General features: G+C 43.3%; 1 protein-coding gene across 4 annotated transcripts; it reads left to right on the top strand.

The window, feature by feature from the left end:
* Positions 1-3854: 3854 nt before the first annotated feature.
* Positions 3855-20179, top strand: RNASEL (ribonuclease L). 4 transcript variants are annotated; one of them, XM_033196568.1, is made up of 8 exons: positions 3901-4006; positions 4846-4937; positions 6174-7816; positions 9617-9702; positions 11509-11714; positions 12392-12524; positions 17426-17559; positions 18237-20179. In XM_033196568.1, the coding sequence occupies exons 3-8, from the start codon at positions 6337-6339 to the stop codon at positions 18421-18423; spliced, it is 2226 nt and encodes a 741-aa protein (XP_033052459.1). In that variant the 5' UTR covers positions 3901-4006; positions 4846-4937; positions 6174-6336; the 3' UTR covers positions 18424-20179. The 4 variants fall into 4 exon arrangements, with proteins under 4 accessions (XP_033052461.1, XP_033052458.1, XP_033052459.1 ...); XM_033196570.1 differs by lacking the exon at positions 4846-4937 and having other exon boundaries at positions 3855-4006; positions 12392-12497; XM_033196567.1 differs by lacking the exon at positions 4846-4937 and having other exon boundaries at positions 3855-4006.
* The last annotated feature ends 5425 nt before the right edge of the window (positions 20180-25604 follow it).

The following is a 25604-nucleotide window of genomic DNA, read 5'->3' as shown; positions in this document are numbered from 1 at the left end:
GCCTGGGCAACACAGTGAGAGCCCATCTCTACAAAAGAATTAAAAAATTAGCCGGGCATGGTGATGCATGTCTTACTCGGGAGGCTGAGGCAGGAGGTTCACTTGAGCCCAGGAAGTTGAGGTTGCAGTGAGCTATATGAATGTACCACTGCACTCCAGCCTGGGTGGCACAGCAAGATCATGTCACTTTAAAAAAAAAAAAAAGTAGAAGAAGCTGAGCGCAGTGGTTCATGCCTGTAATCCCAGCACTTTGGGAGGCTGAGGTGGGCGAATCACAAGGTCAGGAGTTTGAGACCAGCCTGGCCAACATGCTGAAACCCTGTCTCTACTAAAAATACAAAAAAATTAGCTGGGCATGGTGGCAGACACCTGTAATCCCAGCTACTCGGGAGGCTAAGGCAGGAGAATCACTTGAACCCAGGAGGCGGCAGCTACAGTGAGCCAAGATCATGCCACTGCACTCCAGCCTGGGTAACAGTGCAAGACTCCATCTCAAAAAAAAAAAAAAAAGATACTCTGCAGTTCCTGGGATGAGTTCTCCCTCGCTGTAGTTGGTAATACATTTGCCTTGGTTTCACTGCAGGTATGGTTCTGCTCACTAGACTTTAACATATGTCATTATGACCAGAAGGGTCAGCATTCTCCAGGAGTTTTTACCAAATCATCTGTTCAGGACAAACTAACATCCACTGTTACCTCTATGCTACCACCCTGGTCTGTGCTACCATTGACTCTCAGTTGGATTATTGCAATTTTCTTCTAACGGATTTTCTGACTTCTCCCTTTGCTTTCAATCCCCAGGTTCTTCTCAGCACAGGACTGATAATGATCCTCTAAAGAAAAAAAAAGCAATGGAGATCATGTTACTCTTCTACTCCAATACTCCAATGGCTTCCATATTGTTTAGCGTAGAAGCCAAAAGCCTTACAATGGGCCCTAAGGTCACGCATGACCTGAACCTCTGCTTGTCATCTCCCCTCCCTCACTCTGCTCCAGCCTCACTGGCCTCCTTGCTGCTGCTTGTTCCCACCAGGCATGCTCTCTGCTCAGGACCCGTGTGCTTGCTGTTCCCTCTGACTGCTGTGTTCTTGATGCAGACATCTGCCTAGGCTGTTGCTGCATCCTTCTCAAGTCTTTGCTCAAATGTTACCTTCTGAACAAGATCCTTCCTGACTGCTTTGTTTAAAATCACAATCCCCATCCTGGCACTTTTAATCCTCCTTATTCCACCTTATTCTTTTCTGTAGATTTGTCGCCTACAATACACTACATGATTTACTTATTTTGTTCATTATCTGGCTTCAGTAAGAATAGGGGCAGGGGTTGGGAATGGTGGGTCACACCTGTAATCCCAGAACCTTGGGAGGCCGAGGTGGGTGGATCACTTGAGGTCAGGAGTTTAAGACCAGCGTGGCCAACATGGTGAAACCCTGTTTCTACTAAAAATACAAAAATTAGCCAGCCATGGTTGCTCATGCCTGTAATCCCAGCTACTTGGGAGCCTGGGGCACAAGAATCACTCGAACCTGGAAGGCAGAGGTTGTGGTGAGCCAAGATCACACCACTGCACTCCAGCCTGGGTGACAGAGCAAAATTTTGTCTCAAAAAACTCACACCTGTAATCCCAGCACTTTGGAAGGCTGAGGCAGGCGGATCACGAGGTCGGGAGTTCGAGACCAGCCTGACCAACATAGTGAAACCCCATCTCTACTGAAAATACAAAAATTAGCTGGGCGTGGTGGTGGGCACCTGTAATCCCAGCTACTCAGGAGGCTGAGGCAGGAGAATCGCTCGAACCCGGGAGGCAGAGCTTGCAGTGAGCCAAGATTGTGCCACTGCACTCCAGCCTGGGTGACAGAGTGAGACTCCGTCTCAAAAAAAAAAAAAAAAATGGGGACAAGCTGTTTCTCTGTGATGTTCAGTGATATAGATCAAATCCTTAGAGCAAGTTGCTTAACCGCTTTATGCTTCAGTTTTCTCATCTGCAAAATAGGGACAAAAATAGTACCGACGTCATAAGGATAAGATTAAACAATTTAATACATATATGAAGTGTTCAGAACAGTCCCTGGACCATATTAAAGAGCTATGTAAATGTTTGTCACTATTAACAGAATCATCCACATCTTCATCACTCTTACTACCATCATTAGCTCTGGTAGCAAAGCAGCATAGGCCAAGACGCGGAGGTAGAAGCATGTGACATAATGTGATGGGGAACTGGAGGGTAGCACTGATGATATCCATGAGGAGTAGGGACAGGCAGGGACTGTATTACAACCTGAAATCATGTATGTTGGGTTTTTCGACTGTTTATTATCTATTTATCCCTATTAAACTACAAACTCCAAGAACTCCCTGAGGAACTGGTGCAGTAAATCACTCTATGCCAGACATACAGAAGAGTCACTGACAGCATAGTCAGGGCTCAGTAAGTTCTTTTCTTTTTTTTTGAGATGGAGTCTCGCTCTGTCGTCCAGGCTGGAGTGTAGTAGTGCTATCTTGGCTCACTTCAACCTCCACCTCCCGGGTTCAAGCAATTCTCCTGCCTCAGCCTCCCGAGTAGCTGGGATTACAGGTGCATGACACCACGCCTGGCTACTTTTTGTATTTTTAGTAGAGACGCAGTCTTGAACTCCTGAACTCAGGTGATCCGCCTGCCTCGGCCTCCCAAACTGCTGGGATTACAGGCGTGAGCCACCATGCCTGTCCAATAAGTATTAATTAAATGAATAATGGGTTAAGGATTTTGAACTTTGTCCTGAAAATGATGGTGAGTCAATGATGCAGGGTGGAATAATGGATGAGAAGCTAGGAAGCAAGTCATCAGTTTCTTGCTGTAAATGATGACAAGGACTCGACTGGTCATCCCTTTGCAGATGAAAGCAAGAGACTTGGTGTTGGGATGAGGATGAGGGGTGGCCTCCAGGTGGGGGTGCTATTTGTGGAGATGGGATAAATGGGAGGAGGGGCAGATTTAGGAAAAGATGAGTGTTTCCATTTGACACATATTCGAGATCTGTAGGTCTAAAGCGCAGCAGAGAGGCTGGGGTTAAAGAGCGAGGCCTGGGAGTCCCTGGTGTATAAGGGGTGGTAGAGGCCCCAGGTCTGGATGGCGACCCAGCCGGTCATCAAGTGACCACCCACTACTTGCTGTTCACAAGTCTCAGGGCTTTGTCTCCCCAGCAAGGCTGGGTATTCTTTGGGGATGGAAATACTTTCCACTGCAGCAGTAAGTACACAGTACACAGCTCAGTGCTAGGAAGATAGTCAAGAACAGAACTTGTAGAGCAGAAAGGAACCTTCAAAACCAAGTTACAGGAGAGAACTGAGGCCCGACATGGTTAAATCACATGCCTGAGGTCACTCAGCTAAGCAGCCACAGAGCTGGCTGTAGGATAGGGTCTCCAGACTGCCAGTCCAGTGCCCTTCTGAGGAGGCTGCAACTACCTCAGAGTTGTGAGTTGAGTGAGCTGAGGCAGGTGACAGGGCTTGGGCTTTCGGCTTACTTGGCTTCTGTGAGCCTGAGTTTCATAATCAACAAGATTGTCAGGGGTTAACTGGGATCATGCTGCATGTAAAGTATTGTGTCTGGCACACAATAGGTGCTTAATATTTTATTGTTTACTTTCCATTCCTCTGTTCCAAGAAGGCCAGAATTTGCAATGACAAAGAAAGGATGAAAGAGTGATGGACAGAGTTGACTGCTGCCACCTGAAAGACTGCAAGACTGAGAGGTGAGTGACACAACCCGGGGCATCACATTCCTCATCAGCAGACAGAAAGTGGCCATTGCTTTCCTCCAGAAGGTATGCAAGCAGAAGCTTGGCTCCTGGTGCCAGAGTGAGCCTGTGGCTGCTTTCCCTCCACTACCACATTCCTCACTCCTTTCTTGGCTCCTCCCTGCTTGCTCAGTGACGCAGAAGGAGGAAGCTGCTCCGGCTGCAAACAGTCTTCCAGGCTTAGTGGCTGCCAAAGGAATAACTGAGACGTCTGAGTTGAGCAGGTAAGGCGGGCAGAAGGAGGAAAGCTAGAAAAGCTCGAGAAGTCGATCTTGAAGAATTCTTGGGCTTCGGAGACTGGAGAGGCCAGGTGCTGGAGAACTTGGGAAGTGGGAGGGGAGCTCCCAGCCCTTGGCTGCCCGGAGGGATCTTCCTCTAGTGCCTTTCCAGGGTTCTGTCACAGTCCACACATCATTTATCCATGTTCTCAGTTTCTCAGGCATCTCTGGTGGCATTGAGAAATGAAACTGAAAGCAGGATTGTCTGTTGCGGTGCTTCCGCGGGCTGGTCTCTTCTCAACTCTGATGTGCCACTCAGGGCTTCCTGATATTTCCTCTCCTTCTCGGCTCCTTTGTTTATACCAGCCCACCTCACATCTGATTGTAATGGGGACTGTCTACACAAACACTTTAGTTCAAAGATTTCATTGCCTGGTGATCGTGTTTGTGTTGCACAATTAATTAAACCTCTAAGAGGCTAATCGGTTAACCTTTGAGGCTTTGAAACCGTCAGAGTGGTGAGATTGCTGTAAAAGGGTTGCTTCGTGAAATCTATAGCAGATACAGTTATTTAAATATTCAGGCAACAGTTTCGGGCTGATGATTGAACTGGATCTGTAATTCTCAGATCTGATTGACAGTTGGATGAAATTGATAGCTGCCAGTTGCCTATTCATGTAGCAGCTATATGCACATGTGTAGGGAGAACAGAATTCATTAAGCAATTTTTTTCTTCATAAAGAGATATAATTAGCTCTAACATTCACTGAGAGGCTAATATTTTGTACTTTACACACATGACTGTAGTTTACACGCATGACTATTTGTTTTTGTCTCTATTTCAGGAAGCAGAAAATTGAGATTCAACAATCCAAGGTTACAGGAAGTAATAGTAAAAAATTACGCAGCCACAAGTTCAAACTTAAATCTCCCTAAGGTCAGAGTATGAGCTCTTTTCACTACTGCAGATACTCCTTGACTTATGATGGGGTTACATACAGATAAACCCATCCTAAATTGAAAATATTTTAAGTCAAAAGTACATTTAATACACCTAATCTACTGAACGTCATAGCTTATCCTAGCTTACCTTAAATGTGCTCAGAACACTTACATTAGGCTACAGTTGGGCAAAATCATCTAGCTCAAAGCTTATTTTATAATAAAGTGTTAAATGTCTCATGTATTTATCGAACGCTATGCTGAAAGTAAAAAACAGAATGGTTGTATGTGTACTTGAAGTGTGGTTTCTACTGAATGTTTATGGTTTTTCCACCATTGCAAAGTCAAAAAAATCGTAAGTTGAACTATCATAAGTCAGATATTGTCTGTACTTTAAACAGGGGCACACGGTTATACAAAGAGGACATGCATAGAGTCAGCAAACACAGTGATCAACCTTCATGGTGACATGAGAAATGCGAAGGGAAAAAAAGCCAAGAAATATATTTTTCCTATTGAATGAGGGTTCTTCTTTTTTTATTGATAAATGATTGATGTGCATATTTTCAGAGTCTTCTTTTTTTTTTTTTTTAAGAAGCCACCTATCTCTGGTAAGAATATATTTATATGACATTGAAAGCAATTTGTTAATACAGGTTAAAAATCCTAAATGCAATCATATCTTTTGAATAGTCATTCAATTCTTTGAAGTCTATCATATGAAATCTATCATAAGATCTATCATAAGAAAATAAACTAAAATAAGCTGAATTTGCTGCAACATCATTTAGAATTTTTAAATTTTAAAAAACCCTTTAAAACTTATTTTTGAAAACCATTCAGTAATAGAGAAATGAAACAACTGTATGATTTCATATTACACAGCCATGAAAAATGTTTTACAAGACTTTGCAGTAACATAGGAAATGACTTATGGTATGGCATTAAATGAAACAAAGTAGGATACAAAGTTACTAACAGGGTATAATTCCAAATGTCTTAATAAATATATAGAAATACGCTAAAATATTATCATTGGCTGTTTCTGGGCATTGGGACTAGAGAAATAATTTTCTTATTTTGAATTTACATATATTTATAATATTCTGTAATTTAAAAGTTTTATAAGAAATAAATATATATATTAGAAAAATGCTAATATAATTAATTTCTCTAATCCAAGTGTTTTCTCCCTATTGTAAAATTACAAAGCACCTCTCTTTGTCGCCAGGTGGAATATCAGAAGACTGAGAACATTGTTCCTTCCTCACACTGCTGCTCTGTTGCCAGAGAATCCCAATTTACACTCAAAGCTTCTTTGATTAAGTGCAAGGAGGTAAGTTTGCATTTTCTCAAGGAAAAGGCAAAAGTGGTAGCAGGTGGCATTTACTGTCATGGAGACCAGGGATCATAACAACCCCCACGAGGGACCCACGTCCTCCAGTGGTAGAAGGGCTACAGTGGAAGACAATCACCTGCTGATTAAAGCTGTTCAAACCGAAGATGTTGACCTGGTCCAGCAATTGCTGGAAGGTGGGGCCAACGTTAATTTTCAGGAAGAGGAAGGGGGTTGGACACCTCTGCATAACGCAGTACAAATGAGCAGGGAGGACATTGTGGAACTTCTGCTTCGTTATGATGCGGACCCTGTTCTGAGGAAGAAGAATGGGGCCACGCCTTTTATCATCGCAGCGATTGCAGGGAACGTGAAGCTGCTGGAACTTTTCCTTTCTAAAGGAGCAGATGTCAATGAGTGTGATTTTTATGGCTTCACAGCCTTCATGGAAGCCGCTGTGTATGGTAATGTCAAAGCCCTAAAATTCCTTTATGAGAGAGGAGCAAATGTGAATTTGAGGCGAAAGACAAAGGAAGATCAAGAGCGGCTGAAGAAAGGAGGAGCCACAGCTCTCATGGACGCTGCCAAAGAAGGACACGTAGAGGTCTTGAAGATTCTCCTTGATGAGATGGGGGCAGATGTCAACGCCTGTGACAATATGGGCAGAAATGCCTTGATCCATGCTCTCCTGAGCTCTCACAATAGGGATGTGGAGGCTATTACGCATCTGCTGCTGGACCATGGGGCTGATGTCAATGTGAGGGGAGAAAGAGGGAAGACGCCCTTGATCCTGGCAGTGGAGAAGAAGCACTTGGGTTTGGTGCAGAGGCTTCTGGAGCAAGAGCACATAGAGATTAATGACACAGACAGTGATGGCAAAACAGCACTGCTGCTTGCTGTTGAACTCAAACTGAAGAAAATCGCCCAGTTACTGTGCGACCGTGGAGCCAGTACAGATTGTGGGGATCTTGTTATGATAGCCAGGCGGAATTATGACAGTTCCCTTGTGAAGTTACTTCTCTCTCATGGAGCCAAAGAACATTTTCACCCTCCTGCCGAAGACTGGAAGCCTCAGAGCTCACACTGGGGGGCAGCCCTGAAGGATCTCCACAGAATATACCGCCCTATGATTGGCAAACTCAAGTTCTTTATTGATGAAAAATACAAAATTGCTGATACTTCAGAAGGAGGCATCTACCTAGGGTTCTATGAGAAGCAAGAAGTAGCCGTGAAGACGTTCTGTGAGGGCAGCCCACGTGCACGGCAGGAAGTCTCTTGTCTGCAAAGCAGCCGAGAGAACAGTCACTTGGTGACATTCTATGGGAGTGAGAGCCACAGGGGCCATTTGTTTGTGTGTGTCACTCTCTGTGAGCAGACTCTGGAAGCGTGTTTGGAGGTGCACAGAGGGGAAGATGTGGAAAATGAGGAAGATGAGTTTGCCCGAAATGTCCTGTCATCTATATTTATGGCTGTTCAAGAATTACACTTGTCCTGTGCATACACCCACCAGGATCTGCAACCACAAAACATCTTAATAGGTGAGTCCGCAATTCCAATTCTCTCTTAGAAATTGTGGGATCTCTGTTTACGAAAGGAAAAGTTTTTCATTGCAGGGAGGAAAGGCCTAGAGTAAATGTGGATGATTCAATTTGAGGATCATTACAACAAATTCATAATTACAGTGCAGTGTCTCCTGCTACCAATTATAACTGGGTTCTGTTAGTCTACATGGAGGTTGGTTGATGCCAACAGAATACCAGGCTAGCCTTATATTGCCATTGGCAAAATAAACAGATGATGGCCTGTCATGGATCAAAGTAGCTCTAGAAATTTGAGAATCCTAGAGGTGAGTTCCTTCAGACAAGGTGGCAGTAACCATGAAATTTACTGGCAAAATTGAGGTCAAAGTTGAGGATGTCGGGACAACATGTGATGTAGTGAAGACACAGACTCCAAGGCAGAACAAGTCAGAATCCACTGGTCCAAGCCAAACAAAGGAAAGAAAAATAGCATTTTCTTTTAAATGTTAAAAGAAAAGCAGAGCTGACTGGAAAGTCCCAGGAAGCAATATGGTACAGGGTAGCAAGCCAGGGCTTCAGCAATGATTAGGGTGACTTGAAGCCTAGTTTGTAGCTTTATAACCTCAGACAAGTCAGTTGATACTGTGAGCCTCAGTTTCTTCACTTGAGACTGATAATGCCTCCTTCATCAGTTTGTTATGAGGTCTAAGTGTGATGATGAAGTGGTAAGGCATTTGATACATCATAGGTGCTCAGGAAAGGCTGTTCTTGCCTAAAGGTCTAAGCAGAGTACATACCTGATCCATAGACATGCACTGAGATTTAAGCTCAGTGTAAGGGAACAGCTCCTTTACAAATCTGTGCTTTTGGCCCCTGGAACTGCATGAGCGAGGAGCTGGTTAAATTTATCCTCATCCCATTCATGTCCTTTGTAGGGACGTGGATGCAGCTGGAAACCATCATTCTCAGCAAACTATCACAAGAACAGAAAACCAAATACTGCATGTTCTCATTCATAGGTGGGAACTGAACAATGCAAACACTTGGACACAGGAAGGGGAACATCACACACTGGGGCCTGTCGTGGGGTGGGGGAGAGGGGAGGGACAGCATTAGGAGATACACCTAATGTGAATGACGAGTTAATGGGTGCAGCACACCAACATGGCACATGTATACATATGTAACAAACCTGCACATTGTGCACCTGTACCCTAGAACATAAAGTATAATAAAAAAAATTTGTCCTCATCCCTTCCTACCCCCTGACCTGGAAAAAATAAAATGTAAGTGCTGCTCTTGGCAGGTACCTAATAGATCAAATGAAACAGTGCACATGGCGGTGTTTTGAGGGGTGAATGGCAATACAGATACAAGGTTTATTATTGCCTTCCACGGAGATGATGATTTTTACAGCATGTTACATGTTTATGTAAATCAATTGACTCTCACTTTATGGAGAATGAGTACTTTCTTTTTTTTTTTTTTTTTTTTGAGGCAGAGTCTCGCTCTGTCACCCTGGCTGGAGTGCAGTGGCCAGATCTCAGCTCACTGTAAGCTCCGCCTCCCGGGTTTATGCGATTCTCCTGCCTCAGCCTCCCGAGTAGCTGGGACTACAGGCACCCGCCACCTCACCCGGCTAATTTTTGTATTTTTAGTAGAGACGAGGTTTCATTGTGTTAGCCAGGATGGTCTCGATCTCCTGACCTCGTGATCCACCCGTCTCGACCTCCCAAAGTGCTGGGATTACAGGCTTGAGCCACCGCGCCCGGCCAGAGAATGAGTATTTTCAATGTGCCTCTGCACACTTTTCCTTAGATTCTAAGAATGCTGTTCACCTGGCAGATTTTGATAAGAGCATCAAGTGGACTGGAGATCCACAGGAAGTCAAGAGAGATCTAGAGGTAAATTCTACAATCCAGTTTACCTTTCTTCTTACTGCCTCCTTATTCTTTCATGTAGTAGTCAGGGTTCTCTAGAGGGACAGAACTAGTAGGACATATGTATATATGAAAGGGAGTTTATTAAGGAGAATTGTCACAACATAAAGTCCCACAATAGGCCATCTGCAAGCTGAGGAACAAGGAAGCCAGTGGTGGATCAGTCTGAGTACCAAAACCTCAAAAGTAGGGAAGCTGACGTGCAGCCTTCACTCTGTGGCCAAAGGCCTGAGAGCCCCTGGCAAACCACTGGTGCAAGTGCAAAAGTCCATAAGCTGAAGAACTTGGATACTGATGTTTGAGGGCAGGAAGCATCCAGCACAGGAGAAAGAGGAAGGCCAGAAGTCTTAGCAAGTCATCTGCTCTTTCATTTTCTGCCTGCTTTATTTTAGCCATGCTGGCAGCTGATTAGATGGTGCCCACCCAGACTGAAGGTGGGTCTCCCTCTCCCAGTCCACTGACTCAAATGTTACTCTCGTTTGGCAACACCCTCACAGACACACCCAGGGATAATACTTTGCATCCTTCAATCCAATCAAGTTGACACTCAATATTAACCATCACAGTTCTTTACCTTATTTCCTATGGGCAATTGGAGGGCTTTCTATTTTAACCAGGAAAAAAAGAACGTTCAAGGCTTTCCCCATCTTGCTCACTGTCCTGACTCCCCTGCAGGCCACGGCATTTCCTTGGGCTTCTCCTTCAGCAGAGCTTTCAAGATGACAAGGGGAACGTGCAACAGCTTGGGTCGGTGCGGAGTTGGCTGTCGCTGTGTCCCCTTACTGTATCTCTTTGAATCTCTCTTCCTCCATTAGCTTAATAAGTAAATAAACTGAGCATGCCACATCTCCTCTCCAGGAGAGAATTTCAAATATCTCCTGTATTCATTGAGGAGTTATTTTTCTACCTAAGAACAAAGTAAGTGAGGTTTCTTTCACCACAAATTCAAACTCGTGGGCTACGCTCTGAAGAAGGCTGGATACTAAGGTTCTCTGAAAACTCCTGGGAGGAGTGAGGTCAATTCCCAGCTTGGCCAAAGCTTGGCCAAAAAGATGACGACTCTGAAACAGCTGTTGCTCCTGAGAGGGCATGGAGATTGGCCGCTATAGACCAAAGCTCCCAGGCTGATTCCGACCCTTTCAGGGTAGGTCTTTCCTGGAGAGTTTTGCAGGGTGCTGCACTTTCAACCCAATGGACAAGACTCTCCATCCATATGTCTGGCCTCCTGGTTTGGTGGCATCAGATTTCAGCTCCTTCCTTGACTGGTGGCTAGTGCAAAGAGTTCCTTAGGTGACCTTCTTCTTGGCCTTTCCTCCTGGCCATGGCCTAATCCCTGGGGTCATCACTGCACCTCTCCTGGCCTGGACTGACTTTTTTATTTGCTGCGTGATATAGCCTCAGACCCGAAGTCCCAGTTCCCAGCCAGGCTCCCAGTTCTCCCTTTGTTTAAAGCATTCTCCCTTTCCTCAATTTATCTATATTCTATCCATACATTTGCGGCCCAGCTCAAATCTCTCTTCCTCTGAGCAGTCTGCCCTAACAACTGTGACTCATATGGATCTTTTGCTCTTCATAAAACTAAGTGGCATGGGCTACATACTGCCTTGAAGAGGTCTCTATGCACAAATCTGTGTCTTCCCTCCCTAACAAGCCTACAGACTACTTCAGATTCCTCCTATCATCTTGTTTGCTAATAGCCTGCACCACTCCTTCCAGGGTAACCCTAATAATTAGTAAGCACCTTTGGCTTGATTTTTGGCTTTTGTGCAGGACCTTGGACGGCTGGTCCTCTATGTGGTAAAGAAGGGAAACATCTCATTTGAGGAGCTGAAGGCTCAAAGTAATGAAGAGGTAGTTCAACTTTCTCCAGATGAGGAAACTAAGGACCTCATTCATCGTCTCTTCCACCCTGGGGAACATGTGAGGGACTGTCTGAGTGACTTGTTAGGTCATCCCTTCTTTTGGACTTGGGAGAGGTAAGTAAAACTTTGAGCAGATGCCACAGGCCTCCAGGATGGAGAGGGTGAGGTGGTGCAGACAGAAGTCTGGGCTGCATATCAGGAGACCCAGGCTTTTTTCTCAGCTTGGGATTTACTGGCTGTGTGTCCTTGGAGAGATGACTTAACCTCTCTGGAGTCTGCTGTTCATTTCTGAAGAATAAGGGGGGAAAAAAGAGATGCTTGCCTCTCCCATCATGCAGAATTTTTGGAGACATGGTTGTATTACTTTTATTAAAAATCAAAATCTGGCCAGGCGTGGTGGCTCACGCCTGTAATCCCAGCACTTTGGGAGGCCGAGGCGGGCAGATCACAAGGTCAGGAGTTCCAGACCAGCCTGGTCAGCATGGTGAAACCCTGTCTCTACTAAAAATACAAAAATTAGCCGAGCGTGGTGGCAGGTGCCTGTAATGCCACCTACTTGGGAGGCTGAGGCAGGAGAATTGCTTGAACCCGGGAGGTGGAGGTTGCCGTGAGCCAAGATTGTGCCACTACATTCTTGTCTGGGGGACAGAGCAAGACTCCATCTCAAAAAAAAAAAAAAAAAAAAAAAGAAAAAGAAAACACAAAAACGCCAAAATCTGTTTCCTTTTTCTAGAAAAGGAAAGGGAGGGATGGGGTGATCATGATCATTTAGATCATTTAGTCATCTTCAGCCGCTATAGGACGCTTCGGAATGTGGGAAATGAATCCGACATCAAAACACGAAAACATGAAAGTGAGATCCTCAGACTACTGAAACCTGGGCCTTCTGAACATTCCGTAAGTTTTGACAAGTGGACGACTAAGGTATGAATAATTCCTACAGCGCAGAGGTTATTCCAGGAATAAGAATTTGTGAAATATTTTATGTTAGTTTTCCTATCTTATTTTATACCAGTGGCCAACCAGAGCCTGAAAGAGGTGATTTCCTCTCCTGCCCTCCCCATCCCTATTCCCTTAGGCTCCCCACTGGGGTGTCTACTTCCACTTTCAGAAGCTGGCCCTCTCTCTGTCCCATTCAGACTCATGCCTCTCTGATAGACTTTTATTCAGGACCCCCCTGGATGGCCTTATTCCAGCCCATGAGCCTTTCCCTCACACTTGGCTGATAATCCTATTACCATTACGGCAAGAGCAGCTGACTAAATAGAACTTAATCTAAGGGAAGTGCTTCACCATGAGGCGTTTCAGTCCGGGTACGGCCTGGCTGCCTCCACTGCCTGTGAACAGCCCAGCTCTCAGGATCCACACACAGACCTACATTGTGCCTGAGGAAATAGACTATGAAGAAAAGATGATCTTTCAAATTGCTCTCTTTAAGAAAAGTTCCATGTAACTTGCATTAAGTATAGTGGAACTCTACAAAAATTGTTCACCATCTCAATCTAGTCAGTACTGTCAGAACTTTCATTATTAATTAACAAACATCTATACAATACCAATTATGTGCTAGACCACCCATGCAAGGCCCTGAGCATACAAAGCAGAATACAGTGTGTCCCTGTGGGGCTGAGAAGCCCATGGAAATGATGCTGTGGGATGTGTGCTGGGCATCCCAGGGACATGTGCAAAGCACTATGGGAGAACCCATAATCTTCAGGTCTTGGAAACCAACAGCTTCCTATCCTAGGCCTGACCTGGGATACTGCTTCTCCTGATTCTTGTTTTGCTTTCCTTCCCTCACTGGTCTCTAGACTGCACATCACACTCATAATTACTGGCTTCTGGTCCATTTTCCTTGCTAGCCTGTAAGTTCCATGAAGGCAGAGACTACCCATTGTCTTGTGAGTTATTGTATCCCTGGCGTGGAGTAGATGTGCCATAACTCTACTAAACGAATGTCTGTCAAACTTTGGCTAAAACTTTAACTTGTAGAAACAAAGGAATTTGAAAGCAGCTGTGATAGTGATAGCTAATGATTACATAGTGCTTGATTATGTAGCAGCCATAGTTCTTGGGACTTTACATGAGTTACTACATTTAATCCTTATCACAACTGCTGAGACAATCATCTATATTTTGCAGATGAGCAAGCTGAGGCACAGACAATTAATTTTTCCAACTACACAGAACCAGTAAGGGGTGCACCAGGATTTGAAGCTGGGAAGGATGGCTGCAGAGGCCATGTGCTTAAGCCACACCACTACACAAAGCTATGATGGCATCAAGTCTACCAACTCATTTATTCACTGAGGAAAATGAGGCTCAGAGACCACACTCAAATTACTCATGCCCGGACAGTCAGAGATTGGCAGAGCTGGAAAGAGGAACTTGTTATTTTATTCCCAATGTATTGGTTCTTTTCCTGAAATTCCATGAGCTTATATTGAATTTTGATAGACTTCAAGTTTTAACTTCAAGTTTTACCTTTTAATCCCCATTTTACACTTTGTTTTCCTGCTGACTTGCCCCTTTTCATGGTGACACAATTAATTTTGTTAGCATAGGTCTGGAACCCAAGTTTTCCAGCTTGTATGACTGTATTGGTTCTTGACTTGCCCCATCCTGCCACACATACGTGCTTGACATTTCTCATGGGTGTTCTGCACAGAGTGCACCTGGCCAGTCTCAGCAGCATCCTCACTAGCATTGCTCTTTCATCAGTCCTAAGTGACCCACTGGATTCTTGACTGTTGCATTTTGATCTTGTAGCCCAAACTCTTTCTGAGAGCCATCTATGGCTCTGTATCTATGAGGGTGACAAGCACAGAGAAAGAGGATGACATTACTATGATATGAAAGGAGTTGCCCTGGGATACCTGCAGGCAAGGAGAAACAAGTAACCTTGTTTAAAATATAAACTTTAGAGGGTACTAGTACAGTTTTGTTACATGGATATATTGTGTAGTGGTAAAGTTGGGCTTTTAGTTTAACCATTACCTGAATAACGTACATTGTACCCATTAAGTAATTTCTCATCCCTCTCCCTCCTCCAACCCTCCCACCTTTCCAAGTCTCCAATTCTATTATTCCACTCCATACATCCATGTGTACACATTATTGAGCTGCCACTTATAAGTGAGAACATGTGATACTTGACTTTCTGTTTGTGAGTCATTTCACTTGATAATGGCCTCTAGTTCCATCCATGTGGCTACAAAAGACATGATTTCATTCTTCTTTTTTATGACTAAAATATATATATATTATATATATATATATATATAAACATTTTCTTTATCCAATCATCTGTTGATGGACACTGAGGTGGATTCCATATCTTTGCTATTATGAATAGTGCTGTAATAAACATATGAGTGCAGGTATCTTTTTGATGTAAGATTTCTTGGGCTGAGTGCAATGGCTCACGCCTGTAATCCCAGCACTTTGGGAGGCCAAGGTGGGTGGATCACTTGAGGTCAGGAGTTTGAGACCAGCCTGGCCAAAATGGTGAAATCCTATCTCTACTAAAAATACAAAACTTAGCCAAGCATTGTGGCACACATCTGTAATCCCAGCTACTTGGGAGGCTGAGGCATGAGAATTGCTTCAGCCTGTGAAGCAGAGGTTGCGGTGAGCTAAGATGGTGCCACTGCACTCCAGAGCATTTTTTCATATGCTTTTTGGCCGTTTGTATGTCTTCTTTTGAGAAATGTCTATTCATGTCATTTGCCCACCTTTTAATGAGGTTATTATTTTTTATTGTTAAGTTGTTTGAGTTCCTTGTAAATTCTGGGTATCAGTCCTCTGTTGGATGCATAGTTTGCAAATATTTTTTTCCCATGCTGCAGGTTGTTTGTTCGCTCTGTTTATTTCTTTTGCTGTGCAGAAGTTTTTAGTTTAATTAAACCCCATCTCTCTCTTTATTTTCGTTGTTTGTGCTTTTGAGGTCTTAGTCATGAATTCTTTGCCTAGACCAATGTCCAGAAGAGTTTTTCTTAGATTTTCTTTTACTATTTTTATAGTTTCAGGTCTTACATTTAAGTCTTTAATCCATCTTGAGTTGATTTTTGTATACAGTGTGAGAGAGAGGTCTAGTTTTAATCTTCTACCTATGGCAATCTAATTGTCCCAGCACCACTTACTGAATAGGGTATCCTTTTCCCAGTGTGTGTTTTTGCTGACTTTGTCAAAGATCAGTTGGTTGTGGAGACGTGGCTTTATTTGTGGGTTCTCTGTTCTGTTCCATTGATCTGTGTGTCTATTTTTATACCAGTACTGTGCTGTTTTGGTTATCTTAGCCTTGCAGAATAATCAGAGGTATATCATAATGTGATGCCTCCAACTTTGTTCTTTTTCCTTAAGATGCCTGTGGCTATTGGGGCTCTTTTTTGGTTTCATGTGAATTTTAGGATTGTTTTTTCTTTTTTTTTTTTTTGAGGCGGAGTCTTGCTCTGTTGCCTGGGCTGGAGTGCAGTGGCCGGATCTCAGCTCACTGCAAGCTCCGCCTCCCGGGTTCACGCCATTCTCCTGCCTCAGCCTCCGGAGTAGCTGGGACTACAGGCGCCCGCCACCAGGATTGTTTTTTCTAACGCTGTGAAAAATGATGTTGGTATTTTGATAGCGATTGTGTTGAATGTGTAGATTGCTTTGGGCAGGGTGATCACTTTAACAATATTAATTATTCCTTTTGGAAATATACCTAAAAAAACAAAAACAAACAAACAAAATAACCGTTCACTGTGGCCATGGTTGCCAGGCCTGGTTTCAGTCTGAACAGCCCTTTTAAAGAAAGAAATGTAATCAAGTACGAATTTGAAAGGGTGACCACAGGATAAAAATATTGTATAGTATAATAAGCAAATTTCCTAGTATAGTAGTCAAAGATTTTTAAATCATATTTTAATATATTTAATTTCTTATGAAAACAATTTACTTGGAAAATACAGACACACATTTGAACATACTTATAATCTCACGTCCAGACACAATTATATATATAGTTTTAATTTTTAAAAATTTTTAATTTTTTTGCTGAGTGCAGTGTCTCATGCCTGTAATGACCAGCACTTTGGGAGGCCAAGGTGGGCGAATCACGAGGTCAGGAGTTTGAGACCAGCCTGGCCAACATGGTGAAACCCTGTCTCTACTAAAAATACAAAAAAAAAAAAAAAAAAAAAATTAGCTGGGCGTAGTGGCAGGTGCCTGTAATCCCAGCTACTCAGGAGGCTGAGGCAGGAGAATTGCTTGAACCTGGGAGGCAGAGGTTGCAGTGAGCTGAGATCGTGCCACTGCACTCCAGCTCTGGCGACAGAGTGAGACTCCATCTCACACACACACACAAAAAAGTATTATTTTAAGATGGAGTCTTGCTCCGTTGCCGAGGCTGGAGTGCAGTAGCGCAATCTCAGCTCACTGCAACCTCCACCTCCCAGGTTCAAGAGACTCTCCTGCCTCGGTCTCCCAAGTAGCTGGGTTACAGGCAGCGCCACCACGCCCAGCTAATTTTTGTATTTTTAGTAGAAACGAGGTTTCACTATGTTGGCCAGGCTGGTCTCAAACTCCTGACCTCAGGTAATCTGCCCATTTCGACCTCTCAAAGTGCTGGGACTACAGATGTGAGCCACCGCGCCCGGCCCAGACACAATTATAGTTAGCATTTTGGTATACAGCATTTACTTCCCTTTTAAAATTATTTTGCTTTATTAATTAGTTGGTAATTATAGAATATATGAATATATTCAAATTTATATTTTGCCTTTTGGTATGAATATTCCATCAGGATTTATTTTGTGTTGCTACCACATTTGTGTGTGTGTGTTTTTTAGGTTAATGAAGTTGTTATGAAAAAAATGAATGAGTTTTATAAAAAAACAGGCAATTTCTACCAGAACACTGTGGGTGATCTGCTAAAGTTCATCCGGAATTTGGGAGAACACATTGATGAAGAAAAGCATAAAAAGTAAGGATTGCTTTCATTCCTACAAATCATATGTGAAATGAGAACAATTTAAAAAATCCAATTCTAAGTTTATATCTATGATGAAAAAAAGAAAATTTATTTTGATGAAAGAAAAGTAATTCCTTCCCTCTGTGTGTAAAAGGGCTATCACTGTGGCCTTACAATTAATGAGGGACATGTCCAGCAGGCTTTCGTCTTCTTTGTTATTTTTTTGTTGGATAAATGGTAAAACAAATTGAACAGGAGCTAGTGACTCCCTTCTGTGAAGTAACACAGGAGACTGGACGGCTAGATAAAGTGAATGTAGAGTTACATACGTCTAAAAATAGCCCACATTAGTTAGATCAACTTTTGCTGACAAAAATGTTAGCTGCAAACTCACAAAAAAGTCTCGCAGGTCAGGGCTCTTCTAGATTTTGGAATTATAGGTAGAGGATTGTGGCATTGCACTATTTCCATTTTATGAATGAACAATTTAAAGTGCAGAAAGATTGTGGCCAAAGGTTGCACAATTAGTTGAAGAGTCAGGGGAGGAGTCTTGCTCTGTCAGATTCCAAAGTCCTTATGCATTCTGCAATAGAAATCAAGCGAGCAAAGAGATCTTCAGGGCCATATGCTGTGAAGTGGGGAAGAATAATTTGGGGCAAGCATGCTGAACCATCTGTGTTTTATTTCAGGATGAAATTAAAAATTGGAGACCCTTCCCGGTATTTTCAGAAGACATTTCCAGATCTGGTGATCTATGTCTATACAAAACTACAGAACACAGAATATAGAAGGCATTTCCCCCAAACCCACAGTTCAAACAAGCCTCAGTGTGATGGAGCTGGTGGAGCCAGTAGGTTGGCCAGCCCTGAGTGCTGATGGACTGATTTGTTGGAGTTCAGGGAACTACATATTAGCTGTAGAGTCCTTGGCAAGTCACAACATTCTGGGCCTTTTAACTCACCAGGTTGCTTGTGAGGGATGAGTTGCATAGCTGATATGTCAATCCCTGGCATTGTGTATTCCATATGTCTATAACAAAAGCAATATATGCCCAGACTACACTAGCCCATAAGCTTTACCCACTAACTGGGATGACATTCTGGTAAGATTTCTTTTGTCAATTGCACCAAAAGAATGAGTGCCTTGACCCCTAATGCTGCATATGTTACAATTCTCTCATTTAATTTTCCCAGTGATCTTGCAACACAGGGATTATCATCCCCATTTAAGAACTGAGGAACCTGAGACTCAGAGAGTGTGAGCTACTGGCCCAAGATTATTCAATTTATACCTAGCACTTTATAAATGGACATGGTGTTATTGGTACCTCTCATTTGGGCACCTTAAAACTTAACTATCCTTCCAGGGCTCTTCCAGATGAGTCCCAAAACATATATAGGGGCTCCAGGAAGCTCATTCACTCATTCATTCATTCAGTATTTATTGAGCATCTAGTATAAGTCTGGGCACTGGGTGCATGAATTCCACTCCTTCCAGAACCAACTGCATTGGTTTTCCATGACCTTAGGCAGTAGTTCTCAACTAGGGGGCAATTTTGCACTGCAGAGAGCATTTAGCAGTGTCTGAAGAAGTTTTTGGTGTCACAGCTTTGTGGGGCGCATGCTATGGCATTTAGTGAGTCAAGGCCAGGGATGCTGCCAAACCTACCTTGCACAGGATAGCCCCTGCAACAAAGAATTATCCAGACCAAATATCAATGGTGCTGAGGTTGAGAAAGTCTGCCTTAAGGGGTTGGGATGCTTTTGAACTCTCTTAGGACCCAGGACTGTGGAGTGTGTGGACCACCCCGCAGAGGAGAGACTCAGATTTGTTTACTCTTGCTGGATCAGTAGCGATGGAGTTCCTTCTGGTGTCAGCCCCTCAGGAGGCTCCCAAGCCTCCCTCACTTCCCATACCCAGTCTAGGAGCTCTTTCTGGCTCCCAAGCACCCAGAGCTTTCCTCCGCCTTTTAGTTTTGGTTCCTCCACTGGAATGTAGGCTCCTTATGGGTGATGGCTATCTTTTCTTGACTTTGTATCTTCACTGCCAAGCAAAAAGTCTGCCAAGTGGGAATGTTCAATAAATATGCATTGAATAATGAATGAACCATCTTCGTACATGAATAATAATACTGTCTTACATTTTCTGGTGCTTTATAATGTATACATTACATCTGCATATTTTATTTTATTTAATTTTCAAAACAATCCTTTAAGGTCAACATTGTTATCCTTATTTTGCTAATGAGGAAACTAAGGTTAGAAACATTTTGATTTCCTCTAGGACATATAGCTAGGAAGTGTTACTATCTTGATTTGAACAAATTTTTTGGTGCTAAGTCTGATGTTCTTTCCATGAATCATTGTGGTGGTTTAGATGGAGCTTTGTAATGGGAATAAAACAGTACCTTAGGTTCTTTCTGAAAAGGAGGTATCTAGCAATGGATAAATAGATATCGCCGAATGAAATTTAATGTTGGTTAGGAACAGATTTAAGGCTTAAAAAATATTTTATGAGCAGCAAGATTGCTTTAACTTTTAAAATGAAGCTTTGGTTGTCTGATTGGTAATGAGCACCTGGATATGTCAATCAAAATGCCCATTTGTGAAGCTTACTCAATAAAACTTTAAATCATCTTATTTAGTCTGATTTTCTTTAAGTGACATTTCCACTTTAGGAAGTGGGTGATATCTACAATAGGAAATATTCACTAAGTAATTCCTGGGTAAGTTTTAAGAAAGGACATCATCCTGCTGTCTGAAAATGGGAAAAGGAGTTATTTTTGACTCTCTCGTAATTCTGGAACAATGTGGGCCTAGCATGTAGCGAGAGAAAGGAGGAAATGATCATTTTCCCTCTGCTTGAGTTCTCTGAGAGTTTCTGTTGACATTCTGCAAACATTTCTCATTCAGTTGTCATCACCACAAACGTTTCACTGAGCATGTAGTTCATATCAGGCCCTGTGTTAGGCAGGCTGATTCTGTACTCTTGCTCGGGGGTAGAAGCTCTCTCCCCATATGTTTTACTCAGCAGTTGGTGGCATTTACATGTCTCTCCAATAGGCCTGAGAGAGCAGAGGTCATATCCCAGTTCCTCACATGGTTCCTGGTATGTTATAAGTATGTAGTGTGTTTAAGTTATAAGATACTCCTTGAATTCATAGGTTGAGAAGAACGTTTAACATTTGATTTTTGGTGGGTCTTTACTGGAGCTGCAGCCTGGGAGAGAGGTAAGTCTTGAAGCTGAGCCCTGGGTCAGCTCTTCCATTCTGTACTCCATCAGCTTTAGGACACAGTGGGCTTTCAAGATGATTTGGGTAAAGAACAGCACAACCTTCCTCTGGAGGAGACCCTGGGAAATTCAGCTTTCCTTTTTCCTTTCTGTGGAGATTTTCTCTCAGGCTTGCCTAAGTGCCTAGTACAGTGCCTGGCATATACTACACACCCAGTTTTACTTGTTGCTGTTCTTAATTACTGCTATAGACTGAATTGTGTCCCTCCCAAGTTCATACATTGAAGCCCTAACCCCCCCAGTGTGTTAGTATTTGAAGATGGGGTCTTCGGGAGGTAATTAGTGTTAGATGAGGTCATGAGGATACGGCCCTCATGTTGGGATTAATGACCTCATAAGAAGAGAGAAAGAGCTCTCCTTTCTCACTGCCTTATGAGCACACAGAGAGAAACTGTCCATCTGCAAGCCACAATGAGAGTCTTCACCAGGACCCCGATGGACAAAAGTGACTAAGACAATCACCTGGCACATAATAGGCTTGCAGCAAATGTTTATGCTCTGCCAGTCTTCTCCTATCACATGAACAGAAATATATATAAATATATATTTAAAGGTATGTTTTTTCATCACCTCCACAGTGTTTTTCATTGTGTAATATTTTCATTGCTTTATGGCTTATTTGCTTAGAGTAAGACCAAAAGATGGGGCCAGGTGTGGTGGCTTACATCTGTAATCTCTGCATTTTGGAGGCTGAAGCAGGCAGGTCACTTGAGATCAGGAGTTCAAGACCAGCCTGGGCAACAAGGTGAAACCCTGTCTCTACTAAAAATGCAGAAAAAAAAAAATTAGCCAGACCTGGTGGCATGTGCCTGTGGTCCCAGCTACTCGGAAGGCTGAGATGGGAGGATAGCTTGAGCCTGGGAGGCAGAGGTTGCAGTGCACAGAGATCAGGCCACTGCACTCCAGCCTGGGTAACAGAGCCAGACTCTGTCTCAAAAACAAACAAACAAACAAAAGACGCTGCTGAGACCAGCTCGGTCAGGGAAACCCTAAACCAGCGTTGCTAGAGGAATTAAAGACACACACACAGAAATAAAGAGGTGTGGAGTGGGAAATCAGGGGTCTCACAGCCTGCAGAGCTGAAAGCCCCAAACAGAGATTTACCCATGTATTTATTAACAGTAAGTCAGTAATAAGCATTGTTTCTATAGATTATAGATTAACTAAAAGTATCACTTATGGGAAATAAAGGGATGGGCCAAAATAAAGGGATGGGTTGGGCTAGTTATCTGCAGCAGGAGCATGTCCTTAAGGCACAGATCACTCATGCTATTGTTTGTGATTTAAGAATGCCTTTAAGCGGTTTTCCGCCCTGGGTGGGCCAGGTGTTCCTTGCCCTCATTCCAGTAAACCCACAACCTTCCCGCGTGTGTGTCATGGCCATCACAAACATGTCACAGTGCTGCAGAGCTTTTGTTTATGGCCAGTTTTGGGGCCAGTTTATGGCCAGATTTTGGGGGGCCTGTTCCCAACAAGACCCAAAGATGGTACTAACAACAGGAGAGAAGTGGGTGGGGAAAAAGCAAAGGAATTGGATTTTTGGAGGCCCTAGAACACCATCAACAGGATTCTATGTTGATAATATTTATATTTAATATTATTTATTAATAATAATATTCAAAAATAATATTACGATATTAGCCATTAATATTGGCCTATACAAATTTAACACAGGAATTGTCAGGCCTCTGAGTCCAAGCTAAGCCATCATATCCCGTGACCTGCACGTATACATCCAGATGGCCTGAAGCAACTGAAGACCCACAAAAGTGAAAATAGCCTTAGCTGATGACATCCCACCATTGTGATTTGTTTCTCCCCCACCCTTAAGAAGGGTCTTTGTAATTCTCCCCACCCTTGAGAATGTACTTTATGAGATCCACCCCCTGCCCGCAAAACATTGCTGCTAACTCCACCACCTATCCCCAAACCTATAAGAACTAATGATAATCCCACCACCCTTGCTGACTCTCTTTTTGGACTCAGCCTGCCTGCACCCAGGTGAAATAAACAGCCTTGTTGCTCACACAAAGCCTGTTTGGTGGTCTCTTCACATGGACGCGTGAGACAGGAATCTTGAAATGATTTGATATCCACAGCAGTGAACCCAAAGCAATGAGAAACATAAACACAGAGAATTTCATTCTGCTCACTGAAAATTCTCTCTTCTTGAGAATCAAGTCTTTTAAAAAATACATTTTGTGAAACTGAAATAATCAGCGAGGATTTTGTTTAACTCTTTTAACAGGGACCAAATGACTGTGACTCGGACAAAATAGAAGATTATGTGTCTTTCATGTTAAAGCCTCAGCTGTTCAGCAGACCAGGAAGTAGGAAGTTATGCTCCATTAGTCAGTGAACAAATAAGACCAAAATCCCTGTCCTCACGAGTTGGGAGCAGGGTGGGGTGGGGAAGAAAACCAACATCCATAAAGACAGAGAATACTAGAGGGTAATAGTAAGCAGGAAGAAAGTTAAGCAAGGTAAGAGTTGGTAGTTAGGAAGAGTAGATGAAATTTAAAGATGGGGGTTAGGTGGGCCGCTTCAAGAGGGAGCCTACCAGGTGAAACTACGAGGAAGTAAAAGAGCAAGTGGTGGCTGTACTTGAAGGAAAGCAAATAGAGGGGATGGATAGTCAGTTCAGAGGCCCTGGGGCCTGTTCTTACCTGAGTTGTTTGAGGAGCACAAAAGCGTGGTTGCCATACAGAGTAGGCAAAGACCAGCAAGAAGGGAAGACAGAGGGGTCTGGGAACCAGAGAGGGAGGGCCCCAAAGCACATGGAAGGGTTTGGGTTTATACTGAGATGGGAAGCCCTCGGTGGACTGTGGGCAGAGGAGTGGCATGATGTAACTTAACACTTAAAGAATCACTCTGGGTCCTCTGTGAACAGAAAGCAGAGGGCAAGAGTAAAAACAGGTAGATCAGTTAGGAGACTATTACGTGCAAAGACTTTAGAAGCCAACACTGAGTGACAGCAGTTAGTTCGTGCAAAGACTTTAGTAGCCAACACTGAGTGACGGCAGTGAGGTTGACTTTAAGTGGGCAGGCAGACTGGGGATGTATTTTGAAGGCAGAGCCAACAGGATTTGCTGACAGAGTGAGATATGGTGTGAGAGAGACGAGTCCAGGACAGTTGTCAGCCTTTTGGCCTGAGTGACTGCAAGAGTAGGGCTGCTATTAAAGGAGGTGGAAAGGCTTCCAGAGGAGCAGGATTAGAGGGAAGACCAAGAGTTTCATTTGGGACATGCCAAAAGTGATATTCCTAATAGACATTTAAGTGTCATATAGGGTTAGATGTGTAGATCAGGAGTTCAGGGAGACTGGCTGGGGAGAAATTTGAGTCATCTAATGAGAGTATTAAAGGCCTCGCAATGAGAAATGATTATTGAGAGAATGAGTGTGGGAAGAAAATAACAGGGAGAAAGAAGAAGAGAGGTCAAATAGTTACTTCCATCACTTCTGCTTACATTCCTTTGGGCGGAACTCAGCAACATGTCTTTACCCAGCTGCAAGGGGGGCTGGGGAATGAAGTTTCTACTTGGGTAACCAGGGGCGCAGCTAAAATGTAGCAGGTTCTATTACTAAAAATAAGAAGAGGAGAAGGGAAATAAGAAGAGGAACAGTTAGCAATGGCTTCCAACTTGGTGTTTTTATGATGCATCCAATGGAAAAAGGGAACAGAAGGCAGAGACAAAAGTGACAAGAATAGGAAGAACAAGAAGATGGGACTGGGCAGAGAACGTTGAGGAAAAGGAGGTAGGTGGGAAATACGAAGGCCCGAATGCAGAGGAGTCTGAGTATATGAAGAAAAGAGAAGAGGTGAAGTAGGATAGAAAGAGGAGAAAAAAGGTTAGGGAGAGGTAGAGGAGGGAGGAAAAAGGGGATGGAGAAGTGTGACGAAAAAATAAGACAAGAGATTAAAGTGGAAGCAAAGACAAGGGGTAGCAAATACATGCTAAAAAGGGGGCAACATAGTGAAACCCCACCTAAAAAAAAATAGCTGTAGTGGTGCGAGCCTGAGACTACAGTGAGCCATGATCATGCCACTGAATTCCGGCCTGGGCAGCAAAGCGAGACCCTGTCTCAACAAACAAACAAACAAACAAATAAAAATTGAAAGGAGAGATTTGCCTTACAGGCGTCTGCCAGTTACCCACGTCTGAGTGGAAATTGAGGCTTATGTTTTACCAATTTTTTTTTTCTTTTTTTGAGACAGAGTCTCGCTCTGTTGCTCAGGCTGGAGTGCAGCGGTGCAATCTTGGCTCACTGCAAGCTCCACCTCCCGGGTTCACACCATTCTCCTGCTTCAGCCTCCCGAGTAGTTGGGACTACAGGTGCCGCCACCACACCTGGCTAATTTTTTGTATTTTTAGTAGAGACAGGGTTGCACCGTGTTAGCCAGGATGGTCTTGATCTCCTGACCTTGTGATCCGCCCGCCTTGGCCTCCCAAAGTCCTGGGATTACAGGCGTGAGCCACCACGCTCGGCCATGTTTTACCAGTTTTTATACTTGAATTAATCTCACTGATATGCAGTAAGTACTACTGGCTGTGTGCTGGGCCCTGAATACACAGAGATGAGGGAGCTTTTTTTCACTTCCCATAAAGAACAGAACAGCAAAATAGCACTTGTAGGATGTCACTTTTAAAAAAAATTTTGGATAAATGATGTGGGTTGAAAAAGACCAGAAGCAAAATAGAATTGAACTTTAAGACATAAGCCAATTTAAACATGAGTAATCAAATGTATTGTAAGTTTAATAGTAG

The sequence above is a fragment of the Trachypithecus francoisi genome, unplaced genomic scaffold (assembly GCF_009764315.1).
Source record: "Trachypithecus francoisi isolate TF-2019V2 unplaced genomic scaffold, Tfra_2.0 Lachesis_group5, whole genome shotgun sequence".
Lineage (NCBI taxonomy): Eukaryota > Metazoa > Chordata > Mammalia > Primates > Cercopithecidae > Trachypithecus > Trachypithecus francoisi.
The sequence above is the reverse complement of the archived record's forward strand: the minus strand, read 5'-3'. Positions and strand labels throughout refer to the sequence as shown.

Bases quoted from the DNA above. Each gene is read 5' to 3' on its own strand.
- RNASEL (XM_033196567.1), top strand. From the start codon at position 6,337: ATGGAGACCAGGGATCATAACAACCCCCACGAGGGACCCACGTCCTCC. The intron at 7,817-9,616 runs GTGAGTCCGCAA...ACTTTTCCTTAG, and splicing joins ACCACAAAACATCTTAATAG to ATTCTAAGAATGCTGTTCAC. The intron at 9,703-11,508 runs GTAAATTCTACA...GCTTTTGTGCAG, and splicing joins AAGTCAAGAGAGATCTAGAG to GACCTTGGACGGCTGGTCCT.